This window comes from Caloenas nicobarica, chromosome 8 (assembly GCF_036013445.1).
Source record: "Caloenas nicobarica isolate bCalNic1 chromosome 8, bCalNic1.hap1, whole genome shotgun sequence".
NCBI classification, from domain to species: Eukaryota; Metazoa; Chordata; class Aves; order Columbiformes; family Columbidae; genus Caloenas; species Caloenas nicobarica.
The window spans coordinates 24290688-24313438 of record NC_088252.1 but is presented as its reverse complement, the minus strand read 5'-3'; the positions used below and the strand labels follow the sequence as shown (position 1 = coordinate 24313438).

At 47.3% G+C, this 22751-nt stretch overlaps 1 protein-coding gene across 2 annotated transcripts in view; it reads right to left on the bottom strand.

Annotated features, from left to right (window-relative positions):
* The window catches only part of DIS3L2 (DIS3 like 3'-5' exoribonuclease 2), a 193069-nt gene extending 170640 nt beyond the window's left edge, over window positions 1–22429 (bottom strand). The window contains exons 1-4 of one of the 2 annotated variants that reach the window (XM_065640190.1): window positions 20814–22429; window positions 17609–18328; window positions 2256–2414; window positions 1805–1947 (exon numbers count right to left, since the gene is read on the bottom strand). In XM_065640190.1, coding sequence (XP_065496262.1) covers window positions 1805–1947; window positions 2256–2414; window positions 17609–18308 — 1002 coding nt within the window. In that variant the 5' untranslated portion in view covers window positions 18309–18328; window positions 20814–22429. The remainder of the gene's footprint in view (window positions 1–1804; window positions 1948–2255; window positions 2415–17608; window positions 18329–20813) is intronic. The other variant, XM_065640191.1, reaches the window with a different exon arrangement.
* Window positions 22430–22751: the final 322 nt, after the last annotated feature.

Below are 22751 nucleotides of genomic sequence, written 5' to 3'. Positions count from 1 at the left end.
CTTCTGCCAGAGAGCATGCAATCACAGGTCCTCCGAGACTCAGCATTTCAATGTGATTCTCAGGTAGTAGTCATAGTCTGGAGTGTCTTGTCCACAGCTGCACTCGACCTCAGCAGCACTTTACACACGCTGCACTTAATGCTATCAGGCTGCGAAAGTCACAGCTTGAGGCTTCCATTTCTTCCCTCACCATTTGCTTCCCATTGTGAATGTCCACAACAGTCGTGTGAAGGTCTCGGTAGCCCAGCGGACCACTCTGACCATCAGCAGGGATATGCCTCATAGTCTTTTTTCTGAAAGCTAAGAGCTCATCAGATTGGTCTTCAGGACAGAATCAGGCAATCCTATATATGGAATCCTCATTTCAGCTCCAGAAATTACATGGACAGAATCAGGCAATCTTATATATGGAATCCTCATTACAGCTCCAGAAATTACACCATTATATCACTATACAAGAATTACTATACAATTATAACAAGAAATCAGACAAAAAGTGAGGTGATGCCATTTGCAACTTCAATGTAGTGATGAAAGTATCATCACCTCATCAGCATTACAACACTAATTAAATGGCAATGCAGCAGTTGTGTGTTTGGGTAAACGATGCCTCAGCATGAGTGTCTCTCATGCCCTCACTGACTTCCACCTGCCTTTTTTCCCCAGCCAGACTGATCTCACTGGGACACGAGGCACATCCAGAAGAACATTACAGCATGTTGACGACAGTACTACAGCAGTGGTTCTAGGACGCTGTCCTCTTCTACATCTCAGTGAACCTCAGCCCTGCCTGCTTTTATGCAAAATTCTTTGAGATCCAGCTGCCCACACAAATGGCAGGTCCACCCACACATTTTGCTAGATATTCAGAGAGCTGCTGCCTAACTATGGCTGCAGTTTTGCTGCTCTAAATGGAAGCACAAAGTCCAATCTTTGATCTTTAGAATCAATAAAATGAGAACATGCTTACTGCCAGCTGTTCAAGGCAAATAACCATACACATACATGCAAATTATTTTCTGTACCTTGACGGGCTCTTCAGCTCCAGCTACTATCTGTGCCTTACTTCAGTAAACCACACACTGTCATCAGTGGCTGGGTCAGCTCTAGAACCTCAGGTGAGTGCAAAGCAAACCAAGGGTCCAGTACCATTGTCTGGCCATTTGATATTAATTTAACCGGTTGTAGTATAGTTTATAACACGTTATTACAATGTCCTGGGTAGGCACAGCCCTATGAGACCCCAGGGACCACAGCATTACCTGCACTATCACTCTTTTTTTTTTTTGAGGAAGACCTCTGGGAAGACTTGATAGATTGAAAAAAAGAAGAACAGACTGGACGCAGAGGCGTCTGCACCTCATTGCTGATGACTAATGAACATCTTTGTGAGGAATATCAGCAAGAAGTGTCTTGCAAAGGGCATCCATTTTTACTTAAACTGACAAACACAGAGGCTGCCAGCATCTGCTGTGGTTTTGAGTATCATTTGTAAAAGCAAGTGTCTCCACGATAATGACTACCATGGCTAGCAGAACATCCAAACAGAATTCTGCAATTCATCACGATTGTGGAATGTTACACAACATGCAATCAAACCAAAAACTATACTTCAGCTGAACATAAAAGATTTCATTGCACTTCTAGAACCTTCTGAGAAAGGGAAAAAAAACATCTTCCTGTAGCATCTAGAAACAGTACATCAACTCCCTGTCATGCAACCAGCTGACACTGATTTCCAGAAATGGCCTGTGATTTCCACAGGCTTATCACAAGAGCATGGGTGTTGTTATGTTCCAGGCACCTGAATCAGCTCTCCCCTTTTCAGTCCTGCTGAAACATCTTCTTTTGACATGTAGGCTTCAAATATACTCTTCCTCCTCCCTCGAGTGGGTTTATTTCGATTCTTCCTATCACCTGATGTTGGGACAGCAGCATAGGATCCTCCTGCAAACAAAAAATTCGTAAGTGTTATCTTGCCCACAGAATTTGTCTACGTATCTTAACAGCAGCTGTACGGAGGCTTTGTATTCAAAGTTGAACTTCTGAGAACAGTTTGCCTAGAAATACTGGCATCCAACTTCAGAGCACTGAAAAGCCTGGAATAATCACATTTTACAAATAATCAACAGTCTTTTACAGCTCATTTTAGAGTTAAGAGCATTCATCCCAATCCCAGCCCATCTTTTAACAGTGCTGAGCACATGCTTCAAGGCAGCTTATTCCTGAAGCATGTACACACTCTGCTTTAATACCTCTGGGAGTTCCCAGTTGTCTAGGACTTATTCTGCTGTCTGAATTGTTCATTGTTTCTGTCTGTGATTCAGAGAGTTGCCTCTTCCTATCGAAGTTCTGGGGACTTCTTGCAGATTCCGAGTTGTTTCTGGTCCTTGCAAACCCTCTCCTTTCTGCACCTGAAATCAAACACAGGTTTGAAATAACAGGGGAAGGAAGAGGAGCCCCATTGCCAGCTTGTGATCCTGGTGAAACTCATGGTCTGCAGTACTTCAGTACAAGTCACAACTGAGAGAGATGCTCTTTAACCAAAAGAAATGATGTCTTCATTAGTTCATTTGCAATCTATTGGCTCTTCATGCCTCTTAATCCACCACTGACTTCTTTTAGCATAAATAAAACTCTGGAAATTACGGTACTAAAGTTGGATACAACCCTTCCAAAATCCTGGGAAATTCATTAGAGCATATAAAATGTGAAATCGTTAAACTGTTTCCAAAACTTCCACCCCATTAAGCCCCCAAGTAGTGAGAAAATATAACTTCCCTACAACTTAATTACGAAGTTCAGGAATCACAGAGGAAAAAAAAAAAAAAATCTCAGCAATCCACTCTGGACTAAATAACTTTTGAGCTACCAGAGACAGCACAGTACACAATGACACCACAAAGAAATGCCAAGGCTCCAAATGTCCCGCCTGCTCAGAATAGGCCACGATCACACGAAAATATCCTGCAAAGACTCACCCCCTCCTTCCCTGCCATCACCTCAGCCCCTTCCCTACAGCCAGGAGAGCGAGCAGCGGCTTCCAAAGCGTGTGCCAACGCTGTTCCACGGATCAGCACATTGGAATGCAAGCCCGCGCCGCGCAGCTGCCCTCTTGGCCCTCCACCTGGATACCGAACATGTCATCACAGCTTTGCCTTCCAGCCCCTCCTGGCTACGCGCCCCGGGTCCAAGCTTGTACCTGCAAGTCAGAAAATGTGAGATGCCAACTTATTTGCCATGGGGCTATCCAAGTTACAAGGCAATTTTTTTTTTTTAACGTATGGTATCCTTCACAAATGAAATTGCAGATTGCTCACTGAAGCAGTGAGTGAAAAAAAAGGTTTAAAAAGTTGTACTTAAGCGAAGATCTTCAAAAATATGATACCATAAGAGAAAATTGCTACTTTACCCAACTTCCATATATAAGAACAGGCAAATCAGCAGGAGGAGGGAGGAATCCTCCTAATTCAGGAGAGGAGATACCAAGACAGGCAGAGTGACAACTTGAGGTGCTGGCTCAGACCAGCCCAGGAGGAGATTAAATGACGCACGAGTGTCCCCAAACAGGACGCTGACATGAAGAGGGGGCTGCTGTGTTCAGTGACAATAAGGGCAACATCGTTTGGCCTCTTTCTAAATCACTGAACTTTTCATAGTCTGCCCATGCTTTCAGACTGTCCAAGAGAGACTGCAGCTGTAACACAGCGAGAGCACAGCTCCAAATGTAGGTTTCAACCGATGCGAATGAGGCAATATAACCTGTACGGACCACAGGGTGAGATGGAACTGTTAGTAAAATTAACCGATTTGCAAATGCCCAATGAACTGATTTGCAAATGCCCCAAGGGTCAAGAGATTAAGTTCAAAACCAGCGAAAGTAAAAGTAAGGACTGGAGAGATCTGAGCAGAACAGCTTTTGAATCGGCACCGTGGTTTGCTCTGGACTGGGTTTTCAGAGACATTTTGGTGAAGGAATCTGACTTAAACTGCAATAGGTGGGATCTTGGGCACACTATTCAAAGAGCAAGGCACTAGGCTGATCACCCAGAGAGGTCACGCAATCTTCTTCGTTGGAGGTTCTTAAAAATAGGTGAGACAGACGTCTGCCAGAGTTGGTCTAAAAAGACTAGTTTTTTCCTTGAGGTAGTGAAATGGATTACACGAGGTCCTCTAAAGCACTCGTTTCTATGACAGCAACTCACAGAAAATACTACTATGAATTAAAGAACTTGGGATTAAAAGGAGGCAACATCTTAACATGTAATTAAGAAGGAGCCACCAAAAAAAAAAAAAAACAACAACCAACAAAAACAACACAGCAGAAAATTAAAATGCAGGGTCAAAAAGAGGGAAAAAAAACCGTCTCGTGAGTTGGGAGGTGAGCTGAGAGCCAGAATTAGCCACTGCAGAGCAGAGCTGGCCCAGCACTTGCCATGGCCATCGGTTCAGAAAGTTTGGGGCCACTACTGCCAAAAATAATGCAGAGCAACAGCAAAGGGTGGAGAAGCATCTTCCGTGACGAAAAGTAGACACTCGCCCGTTTTCAACACTGAAACCTTTGGCTTGCTCTCTGGTGGGATTTTTCATCTGCTCAGACACAAACCCAAAGAAAGAAAAAAAAATTACTCAAATGAACAAACTCTGCATTGACTTAGCTGGTTTGTGAGCCAGACACACGTGGCCACTTTGGGTAAGTATTTGACCCCCTTGGCCATGATGTTTACAGCTACACAAAACCACTCCTGTAACAAAGCCACAGACAACTGTCACAATTAGCATTCAACTGGAACACATCGAATTCTGCATGACTCTAATTTCTTGTATTTCTCCTGTTAAAAGAAAGAGAGCTAACTACAGGTTGCCATCTGTTTCAACTAGATACAATATTTGCTTCTATAATGCACCTGTCCCCTAAAACTGGAAGTCAGAAATACTTCTCATGATGGGCTTTCCTGCTGCCCAGCGTTAATATTCTGATGGATAAATGGACATCATTCCACAAAGCAAACTCCATCCTGACAACTCTATAGATTGCAGGGGATATGTTGAGACTACTCTTTCTGAAATAACCGCTATCACTAGCTTAGTTAAACTCTGTTCCAGCACCAGATGTGTCAGAAGTCTGACTTTTCCTGTGGTGTTATGGTTCTGTGATTTGTAAGATAGAACAAAACCTTTTAAGGTAAGATGTCGCACAAAATAACAACACATTCTAGGCATTAAAATAACCAATGACTAAATAAATAAGTAAATGTAATAAAAAATTAAAAATAACTTCAGTATAAGGGAGTCTAAGGGGCAGTGACTGGGAGCTGGGGGTCGTCGAAGTGGGGGTTGAAGCAACCACAACGCACCAAACACGTCTGCATGTGCAGAACCACTCCAGCTTGAACGCAAAGCAATTCTAACGCAAGACACAGACGTATTCACAACGCACAGCAAATGCAACGTGTCTGGGTACGTTTATGTGGCTGCATGGAGCTGCTCTCTGTGGATGCAGCCACCACTTGCCTGGGATTTCTAGATATTCTGCTATTTAGAATGATAGAATCATTTCGGTTGGAAGAGACCCTCAGGATCATCAAGCCCAACCATAACGTAACTCGAGCACTAAACCATGTCCCTAAGAACCTCATCTAAACGCCTTTTAAACCCCTCCAGGGATGGTGGCTCCACCACTGCCCTGGGCAGCCTGTTCCAATGCCCGACAGCCCTTTCTGTGAAGAACTTTTTTCCAATATCCAATCTGAACCTCCCCTGGTGCAACTTGAGGCCATTTCCTCTTGTCCTATCACTTGCTACTTTGGAGAAGAGACCAATCCCCCCCCATTTCCAGTGGGAAATAATACAGGAGTAACAATTTGAGGAAAGGTGGTTGACTCTTCATTGTGTGAAGTCCTCTGGAGGGACACAGGTTGAAATAACCCCAACACCTCTATCAGGCAAGGAGGCCTGAGGGACAGAGGGACACCTACACAGGACCAGGTGTTGTGCACACGGAGCACTGAACCACCTCGAACTACAGAAGGGGAAGCACCTGTGGGACGTCGAAACACACAACCAGGACATGGAGCGGGAAGGATGGAGCTGGGGGCGGCCCCAAGGCAGGAGCCCGGTCCAGCAGCGGCTGGTTGGGCTCCGCTGGAGCTCGGTCCAGAATCCAAACCATGGCGCTTCATCTCCGTCACAACAACAATGACATCATGCAACGGCACATTTTAGTCTTTAAACCTAAGTACCTATTAATCTTTTCTTATTTTGGAAAAAAAAGGCAGGCAGGCAGCTTCCCAGAATAATTGACCCGGCTTGCAGTAAAAGAGGAGGCTCGATGTTTTAAATCAGCGTATTTTGACATCATTTATACGACGTTACTCTATAGTTTAGGGTTTGGAAAGTACTGCATTTAATTAAATTTACATCTATTAGTCAGTTATCAACTAGATGGTCAACTAAATCAACTAAAATGTTCAACTAAACATGAAGTTAGTAAGGCCAGAAAGTCTTTAATTTTATATAAAAATTTGCATATTGCTTTACACAAGAAAGAACCAAGACCCTCAATTTTATCTACCAAAAATAAAACATTTCCAACTTCCCTCTAACACCTGACAAGCTATTTAGTTACTACCAACACAGAAGGAAAATATTCCTCACTGAATTTTCATCAGCAAATCCATGACCCTTTGGATACCCCGCATCCAAGATCCAGTAAGAATTAGTTTTACTTGAGAAATCTAAGTGACTTCCAAGACATGGACAACTTGGTACAGCTTTCCCCTTTCCTGTCAAAGAGCATCTACCTTGTCACTAGGCATTTTTACCTCTAACTAAGCTTCCATCTGTATTATTTATATTTAACCCAGCTCTCTGGGGTGGGCAGGACTGTGAGAGCACCATATTTGTGCTGGTGACGCCTCCACAGGTTTAGGACTCACCCCACTGACGTCTCTCTCGACACACAAAGGTTCCTTTTGCGTCTTAACAAAAAACAAACACATGAAAAATTATGTTGAAAGTGTTGGATGGAACAGTGTCGCAACAAACTTTTCCAACACAAAATACTTCCATCTACTACTTACCTTTATCAGTCCATGACTGGGCATCAACACCTCCTCTAACTCTGCTATTGCTAAGAGGATTTTCCATTCCAAGCATTAGATCATGATCTAGATACACAAAGGAATCCTTCAAATACACCCGCTTTACAGTTAGCATAAGCGTGAGAAGAAACAGAAGCATGGCCCCAGAACTGATAACATGCAATAGAACAATTTGTTATCAGTTAATGAGACACTCTTAACTAAATATTTGTCCATATTTCTAAAATGTTTTATTTCATTGCTGACACATTTCAATGACTTAAACCAATTTCCTTCAAACCTTCCAAGAGGTTCCCTGACATTTAATTCTTCAAGACGACCCAGTTATGCACTTCAGAAAACTCTGTAAGGATACACCCGTGAGCTGGAAGGCAGCTTTTCCTCCAAAAGCAGGAATTAACCAACTAAAGGCAATGAGAACTACCCTGATGCCAACTCCTGCTTAGTCCTGCACTCCCATTTAGTTCAGACTAGGTTAAGCATGGCAAGAAAGCTAAATACAGCATGTTCCTGCTCATCCTTGCTAGAGACCCAAGGAATTAGAGTCCAACCATCTGGCAGCTCAAGGCATCACCTCGCAGATCTACAATTTCAGGCTGGCCCTTGGCTCCTGCAGAGCTGGCAAAGCAAATGTTAGAAACCGTCAGTTTTGGTCTTTTAGCAAACACATACTCTCCACCGCCCTGCCAAGAAGTTCTACCTGCAGCTTTATGAGCTGCTGTGGATGCCGATGTGGAACAGGGCACATTAATAGTCTCAATACATGAGTTTAGCCAACTGTTTTGCAAAGATGTCTAGCACCCAAAAAATCCCAAAACCTACCTAGCCCCTGAACAACCCATCCCAGGTACTTCTGTGAATCCGACTCTGCAGCTTTGATGAGCTGGGGGACGCAATTCTGGCTGGTAACTCCAGATGGACACAGACCTAGTGCAGATACTCTTGTACCAGGCAACTATTTGTTCCATTCTCCAAAGTCACATAAACCCTACAAGCAAAAGCACACTTTGCCACTACAAACTGCATTAACATCAAGGCAGTTTTGCAAGGTTCCCCACGTCCTTCCCTTTCATATGCTTAAACAGGCAATTCAAGCACTATTTGATATTTTCTGTTGCTCAAAGAAGCCTCTAAAATAATTTCCTCTCAAATTTTAAAAGCCAAAATACGTTTATTAGATTGTTTTTGATTTCCAGCTCACCAGTGACCTCCAACATATGCCATATTATATAAGTGACTAACTCAAAAACTCCAGGCGCTTAAATGTCTACAATATCCAGCATCAAATTACCACACATGGGAAAAAACAACAGGCAAAACCAACAAACATCATCGAAGTGATCTCAAATGCAAGTTATGTCAACAAAAAACACTGGTCATAGACAGGCCAGAAGTAACTAGCTATTTATGTTTTGCAAAATATTTTGCGGATTTAAGAGATTAAATGTCCCACTAATGGTAACAGCTAAGTACTTTTTTGTTCTATTTCCTTTTAAAAGGAAATACATAAAGACAGCTGTCGGTATAGCTGCTCGGGGAAAGAGTTTTGTATCAGGAAGAAAAAAGACATTCCTTGGAAGATATCTCAAACAAAACTCTTGTGCTAGAGCCCAAATGACAGGAACAGGACCAAAACCCATCCTCAGCTCCACTCCAGTCCGTGCTTGGAACAGTTGTGCTTCAACACGGCTCTCAACGTGAATTAAAGGAGTTCAGAGCTCTCCGATAGCCTTGGAACAGAACAACCTCTGTGCATCTTACAGTATCTTGACGCAAAACGGTTAAATAAAAGAGATGGCTCAAGATTAAAGACAAAGCAATAGAGAGAAATGAGGATGTCATGGGAAGGAATTCATTAGAGATGTAGGAGTGGAAAGGCAAGACTTTGAGATACATTATCAGTTCAGTGAGGTTTCACTGCAGCAAAGAGGCTTTCAGGAGATAAACCTGGGAGGCAATACTTCAGATGCCCAATCTGGAGTCTAAAAGAAAGTCTGAGAGTGCATTCTCCTTCTCATGAGCAAATAACAAAATGAGATGCGCCTCCTCTGATGAAATGTAAACTCTAAGAATCCTAAACTGGAGGTTCCGCAGCCACTCCTGTGCTCAGTCCAAGCCTGACCACGGAGGCAGTTCCTACAATGTCGCTGTGATTCCTCCTCAAAAATAACCCAGGACGTGAATTATTTGAAATTATCTTAATAATTGAAAAGTAGGGGAAACTTCTGGGAAAGGGAACATCTTGTCAGAAGTGGAATAGGACAGTGATACGACAGCACTGTAGGGATTTTGGCAGATGGCAGATTGCATAATTAAGCTTAAAGTTAATTAAACAGTCATTCAAAGAAGAGAAACAATGCAGACCTACATTTACATGCATGGGCTGAGCCAAAATGTAAATTCTATGCAAACGTCCCGAACTGAGTGGATAATGTATTGAAATCCAGCTGCCAGATCGAGCTCCCGTGCCCACCAGTCTCCACTAATTGACCCATTTCCATGGGCCACCAGAGCCCAGACACGGCGCAAACCTGAACTGTAACTTTCCACCGTCAAGACAAATCAAAATAAAGTGAGAAGACGGCGCATAAAGTGAAGTCCTGTTGGCACAGCTCTTAAACGTGGTTTTTAATAGTGATTCAAAGCAACCAGTTCCTCCAGCAGCAGCCCAGCTGGTTACCAGCAACTCTGCACAACGCAACGCAGCTCCTCTGCCTGTGCCAGCAGCTTGTCTATGCGTCTGTAAATGAGGACGCGGTCCAGCTACGAGACATCTGTACACCCGGGAACAAATCTGGAGAGCTCTCTGGCCCTGCCTCTTTGGAGGAGGTGATTCTCTAAACATTTTTGGCAGAAAGTCTGCCAAAATCTGCACAGAAGAGTTGAGTGTCCACAAAAGAAAAAGGCACAAAGGGGATTCTTGCTGCGTGGGGGACAAGCTGGCCGCACGAAGGCAGCCTGGCCTCCAGCCGGTGACTCCTGGATGGGGAAATGCAGGTTGTCATGGTTTGCGAGTGAGTTCACGGGGCCATGAGGTGACCGCACCACTGTAGCTGGCTGTAAAAGACTCAAACATCCAACATTCTCACAACGAGCTGTCGAAGAAGCCGCATTCCTGTTTAGAGATGGAGGCAGCAAAAAAAGTGAAGTGCCGTGTCCATGGCTGCTCAGGAACATCAGGAGCAGAGAGAGATGCTCCTTTCCAGACCCATGTGCTGCGTGCCCCTAGATTTCAGTATGGAGCTAGGCAAAATGAAAATGTTCTTGCTGACTTCGGCTTTCTGAAAGGGCCTATGCTTTGAAAAACTGAAATGAAGAAAAATGGACAAGGGATTCCCTCTGCTGTGGAAAACAATGCTGTGGGAACTGCTCCCGACCACCAAGATCATGTGCCCACGACACCATGATTCCTCTTCCAAAACACTTCCAAGCATCCTGATGCTCGCAGGATTTTGACTTCAGTAACTCAGACAGTAACTGCAGCTTTATTCAATTCCTCAGCAGGGTTTGTGTTGTAGGAACACTACAGGAGTGTAAGAGCCAAAGATACCATTCCAGGCTCCGCACAAAGGGTTGGTGACGAAACTCATTTAGTAGCAATAGACTAAAAGTTTATCAAAATAGTTACTGTGCTCCAGCTGCGTGCAGCAGCACAGCGGCGTTGTCAGGGAGGGGATACAGCTCTTCTGGTTTTCAGGACTCTCTGTGAACCTGCTCCACCCTGCTCTTGACCTCCTCGCTACCTGCTCCGCCTGATGACTGCACCGCTCCAGGCTGCCCCTGCCCCCTCGTCCTTCCACCCCCCACAATACCTTTTGCTCTTGGTTTTATCCAGCAACTACGCTGTGAAAAGGCTTCTTCAAGAAAAACACCTTAAAAGCGCAATATTGCAGAAGTTCCCTCTTTGATTTCTCTGGGCTTGTTTGAGGGAAGCAAGTTGCTTGAAGATCAGAGGAAGTCCAGAGGCTTTGTAAGGCAAAATACCTGACAGCAAGTGCAAACGTACCAGGAGACATTAACAGCGGAAGAAACGAAAGAACTGCTTTCAGATTCATACATATTCTGAGGTTACCAAATGTGCTGCAGAACAAGACAATTTGCTGATGAACTGTTCCCTGTACCGCTCATTCAGTGTAGCATGTACGTAATTCAAAACCCTTAGTACTATGTGGGGAAAATGCCTAAAAACATACAAACTGAACAAAAACGCATTATTGCTGCAAGGCTTCTATCAGAGAGCCTGAAAAATTCTCCAAGGCATGACCTGCCCTATGCATCTGCGGGCTGCAGCTGCTGGTGTTGACATTTTCCTTCAGCACCCTGGAAATTTTTATTTTTGTCGCATGAGACATTATTTTATGCAAGAGATCCCAACATTTTGTTTTCCATCCTGGCCCAGGCAAGTTTCTACTCTTCTGTCGCTCAGATTTCCCCACAAGAGGGAGTGAGGGACATGCAGCCCACAGGACTTCATGGAGCTTCTTAGCAGGGGCTTGGGGTGGGAGGGCAGGAGATGGACACCAGGACATGGAGAGAAGATGCAGAAGCATAGGCTGGAGAGCAGGGCAGCGGTGAAAGAAGACGATGACACCTCAGAGATTATCTGAACAACGGGCCGGAGTTGTCTGGGGTACGCGGGCTGGCTGACCTCACCGACAGCAGAGGACAGACGGCTTTTTAAAATTAATTCCCATGCGAATTACAGCATCTTTGGGGGGTAGAATTTGTTATCGGGGCTTTTAAACGTGCCAGTAACAGCCTACATACCACAAGCCTTGGTAAAACCGTTCCAATGGTCATTTACCCTCACCACTGAACCGTGCTGTGTTTCAAGCCTGGATTTGTTTAGCCTCAAACACATTATATCATAATCTGCTCAGCTGAGTAGCCTATTATTGAACATCTGTTCCCCATGTAGGCAATTTACTGAAAGCTCCCTTCCCCCAAGTGTCTCTTTGATAAGTAAAGCAGGGTTCCTCAAATCATTCCCTCACGATCCCAGCGTTTTAATCTTCCTTGTGGATGTCCTCCGAGTATTCATCAATTCATCACCGTCCGCCCCGAACAGAGGGCATCACCGCAGGATACGGGGCTGCAGAAGCTGCTGCCGTGCCAGACACACGCAGCCCGTGCTCCATCTTCCATTTCCCATGCTCATACATTACACTTTTGGCTGCATTTCACAGGAGGGGGATGTTCAGCTGATTAATCCATCAAAAGCTCGAAACTTTTTTTCCAAGCTGTTGCTTCCCACACTGGGTTCCTCGCACCGCCAGCATGGATCTGTGCTGGCCCAATAAATGGATTTTGTTTTGCCTGCTCCCAGTCCACCAAGTGATCCAGACGGCTTCCAGTAACTGCCCCCATTATTCAATGCTCCCTGTGGTCTCCAAGTCATCCCAAAACGCCTTCAGTCCTACTTGTACATTTTCTTCCTGATGATTGATAAAAGTATTAAATAGCACAGAGTCAGAACATGACACTGCAGGAACCAGACACACCTGTTGGTAACAATTCTCAATTTATTGCTGCATTTAATTAGCTCAGCTAAACAGCTTTTAAACCTTACATTACACATGTGCTGTGAATTTATTATGCTAATAGACCAGCATCCACACACCTTTATCACCAAACTCCTAATCCCATAAGAAACTGACACTAAGGGAGCTCAACAGGACCTCTTGTTGCATAATTTGATGACAAGCCGCATTAAAGAAAATCTTTAAAACTAATTAAAAAATTAATTCCATTCTTCTAGAAGCCTGTTATTTTCCTGGGAACAACATCAAACTGACAAGCATAGTTACCTAAGTTATAGAATGGAGGCCTAACTTTGAAGATTGGAGCCAAAAGGAAGAAAAAATATAGCTTAAAAAAAAAAAAAATAGCAGGTTAGCAGCAACAAGTGTTTCCGCTGATGAACACGTTACATGAGCACCAGCACATGAAGGAAGCTGCTTCATGGAGATGAAAGCTTTGCTGCCAAGTGCGAGGGCTCCTGCTGCAGAACTTGGTCCCGCTGCACCACGGCATGTTTGGGGATCTGGCACCGGGCAGGGAAGACACTTATTAAGTCACATACAAAAATCACGGTCCCTGCAAGGGCAGGATCTCATCTCCCCAAGAGAGGATATTAACTCATATTAACACACATACTATAGCTGATGTTAGCCAAAAAACATTGGTTGCGCAAGACTCAGGAATGCAACATTTTTTTTTCTATCAAAAACAAGAGAGAAATTTATGTTTGCAATGACAGTGCTAAACCATTAGAGAAAGGAGAATTCTGGTTTTCATGTGTTTGTCAGATGGGGCCATACAGTAAATGCAGTTTTCCCTCCTCTCCCACATCTTATTACTATGATTAACGGCATCTAAGGAACGTTACATTGGACCTGGCAAGATTAGCTACGATTTAAAGATTTCCACAGCAACCCGCATTCTCCATTTATTGAGCTGATTCTACAGCCTTTACTAGATCGCTGGCTCACATTTACTGGTGCCAGATAGGGAGATAACAGCATTTTTAAGTACTGAATTCCACCACACAAGAACTGGAAGGCTCATCACTAAAAAGCGGCATAATCTTAAATTGGCCTTACAAGAAAAGCAGAAGCTCTGGCTCTTCCTCCGAAGTTCCCCCAGAGAAACAAAGGCAAATGCAAAATTTACTGCAGTGTACGATGGAAACACAAAACCCCCAACATTTTGTCATCTTTTCATCCTGGTATTTCTTGATCAGCTGTGCCCATCAAGCATGCAGGAAAGCCATTCCACGACATTGCCTTTACCTACCCTGAACCTTTCAAATGTCAGGGTTGCAGCCACAAACATAACACCACCATCCAACAGCAACGATTGTTTTTAAAGCTCTGATGCTAAACACCCGCCCGCTCGCCAGCGACGCTCCTCCGTGGAAGCTGCCCAAGTGGGTTAAGCACCACAGGCTGGGCAAATAAATGTGTCAGACGATAAATCAGAAAAGGCGGTGGAAATCCTATACAGTTTCAGAGGAGGCATGTCGTTACCCAGGAATTATCTGTTCCTACTCAGGGGGCACGCTGACCCTGACGGCTGGGCACGATACCTCCGTCACATCATAAACCCACGAAGCTCTTACGAGAGGAGCCTCAGGAGGCTACCGAGCAAAGCCGGTGGTGTGCTCTTCCCAAGGAGGATGTCTGCAGATACAGACTGAGATTGTATATCCAGCCCTGCAAAACCTGGACCTATTTCAATAGCAATCCACCTTCACGAGCGTCCTGCTCCACCCAAATTTTCAGCATCAACAAAGCCACCTCAGTCCCAGCTACTCTACCTCCTGAGATCCTCTGAAACAGAGTGTGGCCAGGAGCTGGTGTTCCCAAAGACCATGCTGCGCTCCACGTTCGGAGGACAGTTCTCTTCTGCAGATGTCTGGGTTTTAGGCTTTCCAGCAGGCTCAGGAATGCACTATCAAGCAGCAGCGTTCCCCCAAAAACAGGCTGAGAAGTGCACGTACTCAGAAAGCAACCAAAACCACGCTGCCCCGAATAAAACACATCACTTGGTCTAAACTACTTACTGATAAAGCAACGCACCACAGACATTTAAGATGAAGTTCCACTTAGGAGCCGTGCAAATCCTAACTACTAGCATGTGACAGACAGATGCCACAGAAGGAGTCGGTACTTCTGTCCTCAAGGAAAAGGGGGTTTTAAGCCCTTTTATGACAGAAACATCAGTCAGTCTGAAAAGAGATTTTGATGACTAACTCTGTATTGAAGTGGGAAAACCCTTAGAGCCTTTGATCAAAACCAGAAAATCACCCAGGGGACTTCAGAAAAGACTGTCTGTTAAGGAAGTTTAACCGAATTTTAGCACCCAAAGAACCTACAGGACTGGAGATTTAGGGAAAAATACCAGCAGGGAAATTGTATTAGATGAAAAACTATAAGCATCATAATTTAAATTGGCATTTTAGGATTACTTTCTGTCTTATTGGGGCTTGTTTGAGAAGAAACTTCAGAATAGCAGGCTTTATGGCAATTCTCCTCGCAGAGGTTATAGCTGCACGGAAAGGAGCAACAATCTGCAAAATGTACCTATATGCAGCTTCATCCTCCCAAATCTCAGTGCTGATGCTGCACAGGGAATCCAACGCGCAGTTTCATGGCTGTGTCACATGTTTCAGATGAGGGACAATGGAGTTTTGTTCACACTCAGCTCTCAACTGCAAAGTTTCCAACACTCACTAAAAGCAGTTACTACATGGAACACCAGCAGAGACCACCAGGGCCAATCTCCTCATTATCTACTAGGAAATTATTTCTGTCTTCCAAGCCTCTCAGCCCCTCGCTGCCCACAGCCCGCCCCAGAGCACTCAAAGGCTTTTCTCGGCCCTCCACGTTCACCTTCAATTTTAGCACGTTCAGTTTTAGGATCACTGCAAACCCCACCATGGTTAAAGCCTGAGCTGCAGAGCTGTTAAGAAGAGGACAATGAAAAGAAGCGATATAAAGAGAGATGCTTGGCTTTGAGATTAGCTCAAAAAGCCTTTTGGAAAGCCTACAACAGCCTGAACCGAGTTAATTTGTGAGGAAATGTCACTGCTGAAAAGATTATATGCCTCACCACTATGACAGACGCAATTCTTGCCATCACAGTTTCACAAGCCTTGATTTAAACTGATCAAACCAGACACCTGCCTGTGCAAAGTAATATGACTTACATCAGCATCAAGGGAGAAAAGACAACCTTTGAAGTCAGAAAATATTAATCTGGGACTGTGATGTGTGAGTTCTTATACCTAAGCTTGCATACTGTAAAGCCTTCAGTTCACTTGAACAGGAGTACTAAAATATACTAAAACTGAACAGCAGAAAAGACAATTCTCTGAATCAAATTACGCTTTTTTTTTTCCTATTTCTTTCATCCCCAATAAACTGTTTTCATGTCCCTGCAAGTGTTCTGGAGAGTAACCACTCTCAGCTACACAGGAGTGCGGCTGGGGAGGCACGCAGGGGGAAGAAGTGGAAGGGTGTCACTGTTAAGCAAATAATTTTCCAATAATCTTCCACACAGTGTGAGTTTTCCACCTGGGAGGTCAAACATGAGGGTCAACATTTTCTGCTCTAGGTCTTTACACTAAACAAACAACTGGTTTTCCAAGGGTTTGTGCAACCCTACTCCCAGCTACAGCAGGAGGGGACTGCAGGTGCTTGCTTTTGAAAGCCAGGGTATTTCTATTTTCGATTAAAAGCCATGTAGATACCTCTCATTTTCATGCCTACAAACTGTAAGCCTTGCAGACTATCCACCTCTGTTAGCTGCTTTTCCCTCCTCTCCAAAAACTGGCGGGTGAAAGGTAGAAAAGTCTATTATAACAGGCTAGCATAACAGTGTTACAATAAAGCATGCCAAAAAACCCTCCCCAAAATCAAGCTCATCAACAAATTTCAGCATAATCTACTTGTGTTAAATCTCTGACTATGATCTATCTTGCAAGAACTCATCAAAGTTTACCAACTTTAGCACATAATCTACTGTCACAGCCTCAAAAATGCCACAAAGCCTGTAAAAAGCACATTACTTGCCACTCTTGAGTGACAGGGCATAGTCCTGTGAGATTGATTTAGTTAAAGATTTACTTGATTTCCAATCCAAGAGCTGTGACAGGCCTCAGGCCCATCTTACCCATCTGAGAAATTGATCTCCTTTCCACTTGTTACAGAGAATTTAATGCTGTGACATTTATGAGTTCCTCCAGTAGCAGCTCATAGGATCAGGCTATACAAGTATTTCACCATTAACAACATTCAGAGAAAGATTTAACCCATTGCACTGAGAGATCCAATTTAAATTGGCTTTAGTTGCTTGTTGATGCTGTGGTTTGGGGGTTTGTTTTTGGTTTGTTTGTTGTAATAAAGGATTTCATTTATCTCCATAAGCGGGCTTTTTGTCTCGAACATCGCATTTAAGAGACACATTCACTTTACTACTGCAAGATGTGGTCTCTTTGTTCCTAGCAGCAAAATCTACTGGAGTCAACACTCTGTATCAGGAATTAGATATTATGCAGGCACCTTAGCTCCTGCGCATCAGATGGACTTGGACCCTCCACGAAGGCAAAGCAGCACTCCAGATACAAAGAGGCAACGCAGAGGAAAGCGTGACTCTGCTCTGAGTCAGCTCAGACCCAGCAGTCTTCTTAATTTGGACTCTACAACACAGAAATTGGGCTCTCCTGGTCTTGAGCTGATCCTGGAAGCAGCACAGCCACATTCACAGAGCCCAGGCCAGGGGATTAGGTCCTGCCAGCACTGAGCTGGCTCCACACAAAGCCATTCGCACATGCCGACGGCTTACTTGTAAACCAGGACAAAGCCACCCACAGGTAACTAAGGGCTGACTAACTTGGACAGAGTAGAACTGGCTCATGTTAACTCACTCATGACTAAAACATCCCATTCAATCCCACAGTAATTGTAGCAAATGGACCAAACAGTTCATTAGCAGGAACTCACCTTGGACTTGACCTGGAGACAAGTGACTGTTTCTCCTGGAATTTATTGCCGGCACATCCTCACTAAACTGCTCAGTCAACAAGTGTCTAGCTGCTGTATCCGTGTTGGCAGGACACCTGCCTCGTTTCTTGTGTTTCCTCCTCCATGTGTCCTCCTCTTCCTTTTCATCAGAACCGGAGGACTTCTGCGGAGCCGCACGATGCCTCAGGCTGTTCGACACTCTCCCACCCAGGGCGTCGCTCATATTTAACAAGTCGGCTGCAGCTCCATGCTGATGCACATAGTCGTCTTCCTCCACCTCCAAGTCTCCTTCTGGGCTAACGATTGCATTTTTTTTATGAGGATATCTGTTCAGAGCGGTTTGGGGTTTATCATTCTCAAATCCTCCAGGCATGGGCTGTTCCAGGTGAGATGTTCTGACCGGTGAGTAGCTGTGCACGTTCAACCCATTCCTGGCTGGATTGTCCTTCCCCAGGCCTCTCCTCAGCGGTGAGTCCAGATCCGAGCTGGGCTCGTTGGACGTGCTCTCCTCCAGCTGCATCTTCTGCGCAATGTGGTTCAAATAGGAGCGGAACCGGCTGCTGTGGTGCTTCTGCACAAGCCTGGCATACGCATTCTTCTGGGGAGCGGCGGGCTTGCTCACCCCCTCTCTGGCACCTTGGGCAGAAGGAGAACTTCTCACGTACCCCGGCTGATCCATAGAGCAGTAAAAGGGCCAGACTTCAAAGAGTTATAAATAGACACAGGGGGAAAAAAAGGGTTATTTTTTTGGAACAAAGTGTCAAATAATTGGTTAAGCTAAAAGAAAAATGTACTAAATAAGAATGTATTGACCTTTGCAGAAATTCTGGGCTGGCGAGTCACTCAACTGGAGGAAGGGGTTTCACCATGTGCTCAACATCTGCCCTGCACTGAATCCCCATCAGTGACCATGGCCCGTAAGCCGTACCTGCCCATACGCCACACACAACGAGAATTTTTGTCCTGATGCAGACGCCCAAAATATAAGGGATGCCTTTAATCCACTCTCCCTCGCCTTTGAAAAAGCCGGGTAAATTAAGGCAGTGACTGACAGACTGTATCAGATGCATCAGTTTAGCAGTTATCAGAAGTAAAATCTTGTCATGTCCAACCTGGAGTCTTCAAAAATAACCGCATCCTTACTGAAGGGCTTCAGCGTTGCAGTGAAAAGCATACACCGCCTGTTACCTCCCCCAACAGCGACTGATGCTTCTAGATTATATAGAACATTTGCTTCAAATACCAAGACAAATCATTTCAGCACATCTTTCTAGCCATAAACTCACTCTTGGTGCAACTGACATACAATAAATTCCCTAGCACAGCTAAATATCTTGCAAGACCTCATAATTCTTAGTGATTGAGACACATTGGCTGCTGCTCCATCCAGCACCAGTTTCTGTAGATGGTTTTTACGCCTCCGCCTTTGCCACACAAGTGCGGAACTTAAGTAGATCAAGCGTCTTCCAATCCTGTTTCACCTGCTCTAGCTTTTAAGTTTTTGGAGTGAAACAACATAGGAAATTGTCCTCAGCTACTATTAACGTAAATTATAGGTATGGACAGGACATAGCAGTGCCTTTTGCTGTAGCTAACATCAAAGAGCAAAATAAAAATATATTGATAGTGGAGCCCAGTGCAACTGCTGTCTTGTGCAAGTTTTCATTAAAATGCCTCATTTTTTCTTTCAAGACATGTTTGAAGCTGAACTTTGCCCTGGCTGGTACATTGAGAACTTCAGGGCTCACCATCATCTCTTCTATGCCAGAACTGAGGGGCACCGGACTCTAAAATAAAGGATACTGTCCATTAAACCTCTCTCTCTTCAATTCTGTAAGCACAGGGGTGTTGGCAGGGCAGAAAACAGAGTTCAGCAGATGAGAAATTTATATTCCCTTCTCCAATCCCACCACGCTTGGAATTTTGCTTCAACCCAACCCAGCCGTTCTCTCCCTTCTGCTGCAGTTGCACAGACCAGCACCCAGGCAGTCTCCTCCATGCACACGCTGCCTGGGAACGGAGCATCAATCAACATGGACCAAGAACCGCAGCACCAGCTCCTCCCCACAGTCCCTGCTCTGGCCCTTTCGGAGAAACAACACATGCTGCAGTGAGATTTACCTAAGTAATTGAGCACGGATGTGAATGGGCTTCACAACACAAAGCAAAAAATTAAAAATCCCTGAATAAATAGGAAAAATTCTTTGTGTGGTTTGTGATTCTTGTTCCTAAGATTTTCCATCGGTGCTGGCCAATAGCTAAACTTTTCTAATAGACTGACCTGCTACAGTGCTATTACAAAACCCTCATGCGGGTAGGTCTACAGCAAGCTTGCTTTTAACGTCACCTTCTGCCGTTGCCAACAGAAGTAGATAACATTCATAAAAGCCAGCAAGGCTACTGTCCAAACACTGGTTCCGGTATACAGGACTTTGCCATCTTTATTTACAAGCAAAGAATAAACATTTGCACGTCGCCTCCACTGTAATTTCTGCAACTTTAATTACGTTAGTAGTTTGGAATTGGAGCATAGACAAAAAAAATAAAAGGGGGGGGGGATGGACTTACAAGCCCCCACACGTTATAGTTTCATTTTCCACAGGCAGCCCGGAACGGAGCGCTCCCCCAGAGCCGGGCGGGCAGGGGCCGCGGGCACAGCCGCCCCCGCCGGGACAGCGGGAACCGGCGAACAGACGGACGGCAGCGCCGGGGGGGAGACGCTCGCTCAGCGGGGCCCGACACGGAAGCCGTCCCGCTTATTTTCCCCCGGCCGGTTGGGAGGAGCGGCCCGGGGCTCCCCCGCCCGCCCGGCCCTGGGGTGTCCCAGCGCCACAACCGCCCCCAGCACCGGCAGCGCGGCCGGGACGGGGCTGTGCGGCCGCACCCGCGGGCCCAGCGGCAGCCCCTCGCCCGCCTCCTCGCCAGCCGGGCACCACCAGCGCCGCTCCCGCCCGCAGCCCCCGCCGCCCCCCGGGCTGTCACCGCCCCGCCGCGGGGCCCGGGGCAGGAGCCGGCGGCGCCCGCCCCACCAGCCCGCAAACCGCCGGGCCCGGCCCCGCGCCGCAGCACTAACGCGGGGCTGACAGGGCCTGAGCGCCGCCGGGACCAGCCGGGAAGCCGCTCCCTGCCCGGACCCCCGGTGCCGGTCCCGCCGAGGGGGCCCCGGCCCGGCCCCGCCACTCACCGGCCGCGCCGCTCCCCCCGCCGCGCCGACCGCGCCGTTTAAATGTCCCAACGCCCCCGCCGTCCACTTCCGGGTCAGGGCGGCCTACGGGCCGCGGCAGGGCTCAGAAGGCCTCACGCGCGAAGCGCTCGCTCCCTTCCCTGACAGCGCAGCCGCGGCCCCTCGCACCCCGGGCGGGGGGACACCCGGGCGGCCTCCGGTGACATCCTCCGGGTCCGCTTGTGCAGCACCGGGCCTGGGGACCGGCCTCGGGAGGGGCCCTGCGAAGGGGGCACTGCCGCGGGGCGGGGCGCAGGGGTCTCCGCGGCCCCCAGAGGGGCTGAGGCCGGTGTCCCCGGGTCAGGCACCCCGGCTGGGGCAGCTCCTGCGGGGGCTGAGCAGGGACCTCGCCCGGGGTCCCCGCGGGGCCGGGGCGGTGGAGACGGGAGGTGCTGTCACCCCGGCAGGTCCCCACGGGTTGTCACCAGCCGGCAAGGTCACCCTGGTCCCTGGGGTTGGCAGGCCCCTCCCCTCCTTCCAGCCCGGCCGACGCCTCCGTGATGGCTTCTTCCAGTTCTCCGCCAGCTCTCCTGCTTCAGCCAAAGTGTCCAGCCAGATAGGCGAAAAAAAAAAATTATATGTGTATATACATATATATAGTTCAGCCAATTTGATATTGTGAAGAGCTGAGACTGGTATTGACCCATTGGAAACCCTCAGAACTTCGCACCTGTCCCTCCAAAGGCAGCGCGGATAAGCGTCCCTCCAGACCCACACGGCATCACCGCCACCGCAGGGGACAGCGGGCACCGGCTCCTGTCCCCGTGCCCCTCACGCTGCCCCAGCGCTGGGGTTGGGCACCAGGGAACCTGCCGGTCCTCCAGCCCGCCCACCCGGGTAATGACCAGCTCGTGGTGCCGAGTGGCAGTGGCCTGATCCCCTGCAGGATAAGTCAGAGCCTTTGTGTCACAAGGTGACGTTAAAGCATGAGACCAGAGTCAGGAGCTGGGACTTGTTGCTCCCCACTCCTCCTGTGGCTGCAGAGCTCCCACGGGGCTTCCCAGCAGAGTCAGACCCAGGGGCTGGCTGGGAGTAGGGAGTTTGGTCACCCTGGTGGTACCTGCAAACTCAGGCTGGGTTTGCCAAAGAACTTCAGCCAGAAGAAGAACTGGAGAGCGATAAACTGGCCTCACGGCACCCTCAATCAACCCTGTTTGAGCTGTCTGCCCGGAGCAGCCCCGCCGGGGAGGGGGGAAGCAGGGCTTTGGTGGGGAAAGGCTGTGTGGAGCCCCCAGTTCAGCAGGAACATGGGTCTGAGCAGGCTGTCTGTGCTGCCCCTTCACTTGGGATGGGGAGGACACCTGACCCGTGGTGGTTGTTCCTCCCCCTGCGGGTCGCTGCCACGGTCCTGGTTACCTCTAAAGCCCACGAGGCCGCATCTGCTCAGCGTGTAGCACAACCCGTGGCCACCAGCCCCGCCAAGACACAAACCGGCCCCGCAGCCACGCTCCCATCCAGCACTGCTGAGCCTCCACGAAGCCGCGGTGACCCCTCTGAGATGGAGCTGCTGAAGGCAAACACCAGCCACGCAGCTGCCACTTATCAGGCAGCAAGGAGGGGAGCAGCCCTCCTCCGAGCGAGCAGAGCCTCCAGCTGCACAGGAGCTGCTCCCCACCGGCCCCAAAAACGGAGGGTGGACGCCGTTTCCACTGGAGCTGGCCCCAGGGGGAGCATGGCCGCAGGGGATCACATTTCGAGTGGGAGGGCGCACGCACCCCCGTGTCCTGCTCACCCAGCTACTGCCAAAGCGAGGCGGTTGGCACCTGCTCTGCTAAGGCTCGGCCGTGGCACGTCCCCAGCGGTGCAGGGCTGGCCCGCGCTGTCCCTCCGGGCTGCTCTTGCTGCACTGGGGAGCTCACCCACCCAGAAGAGCAGGAGATGGGGCAGAGGGGACGCAGG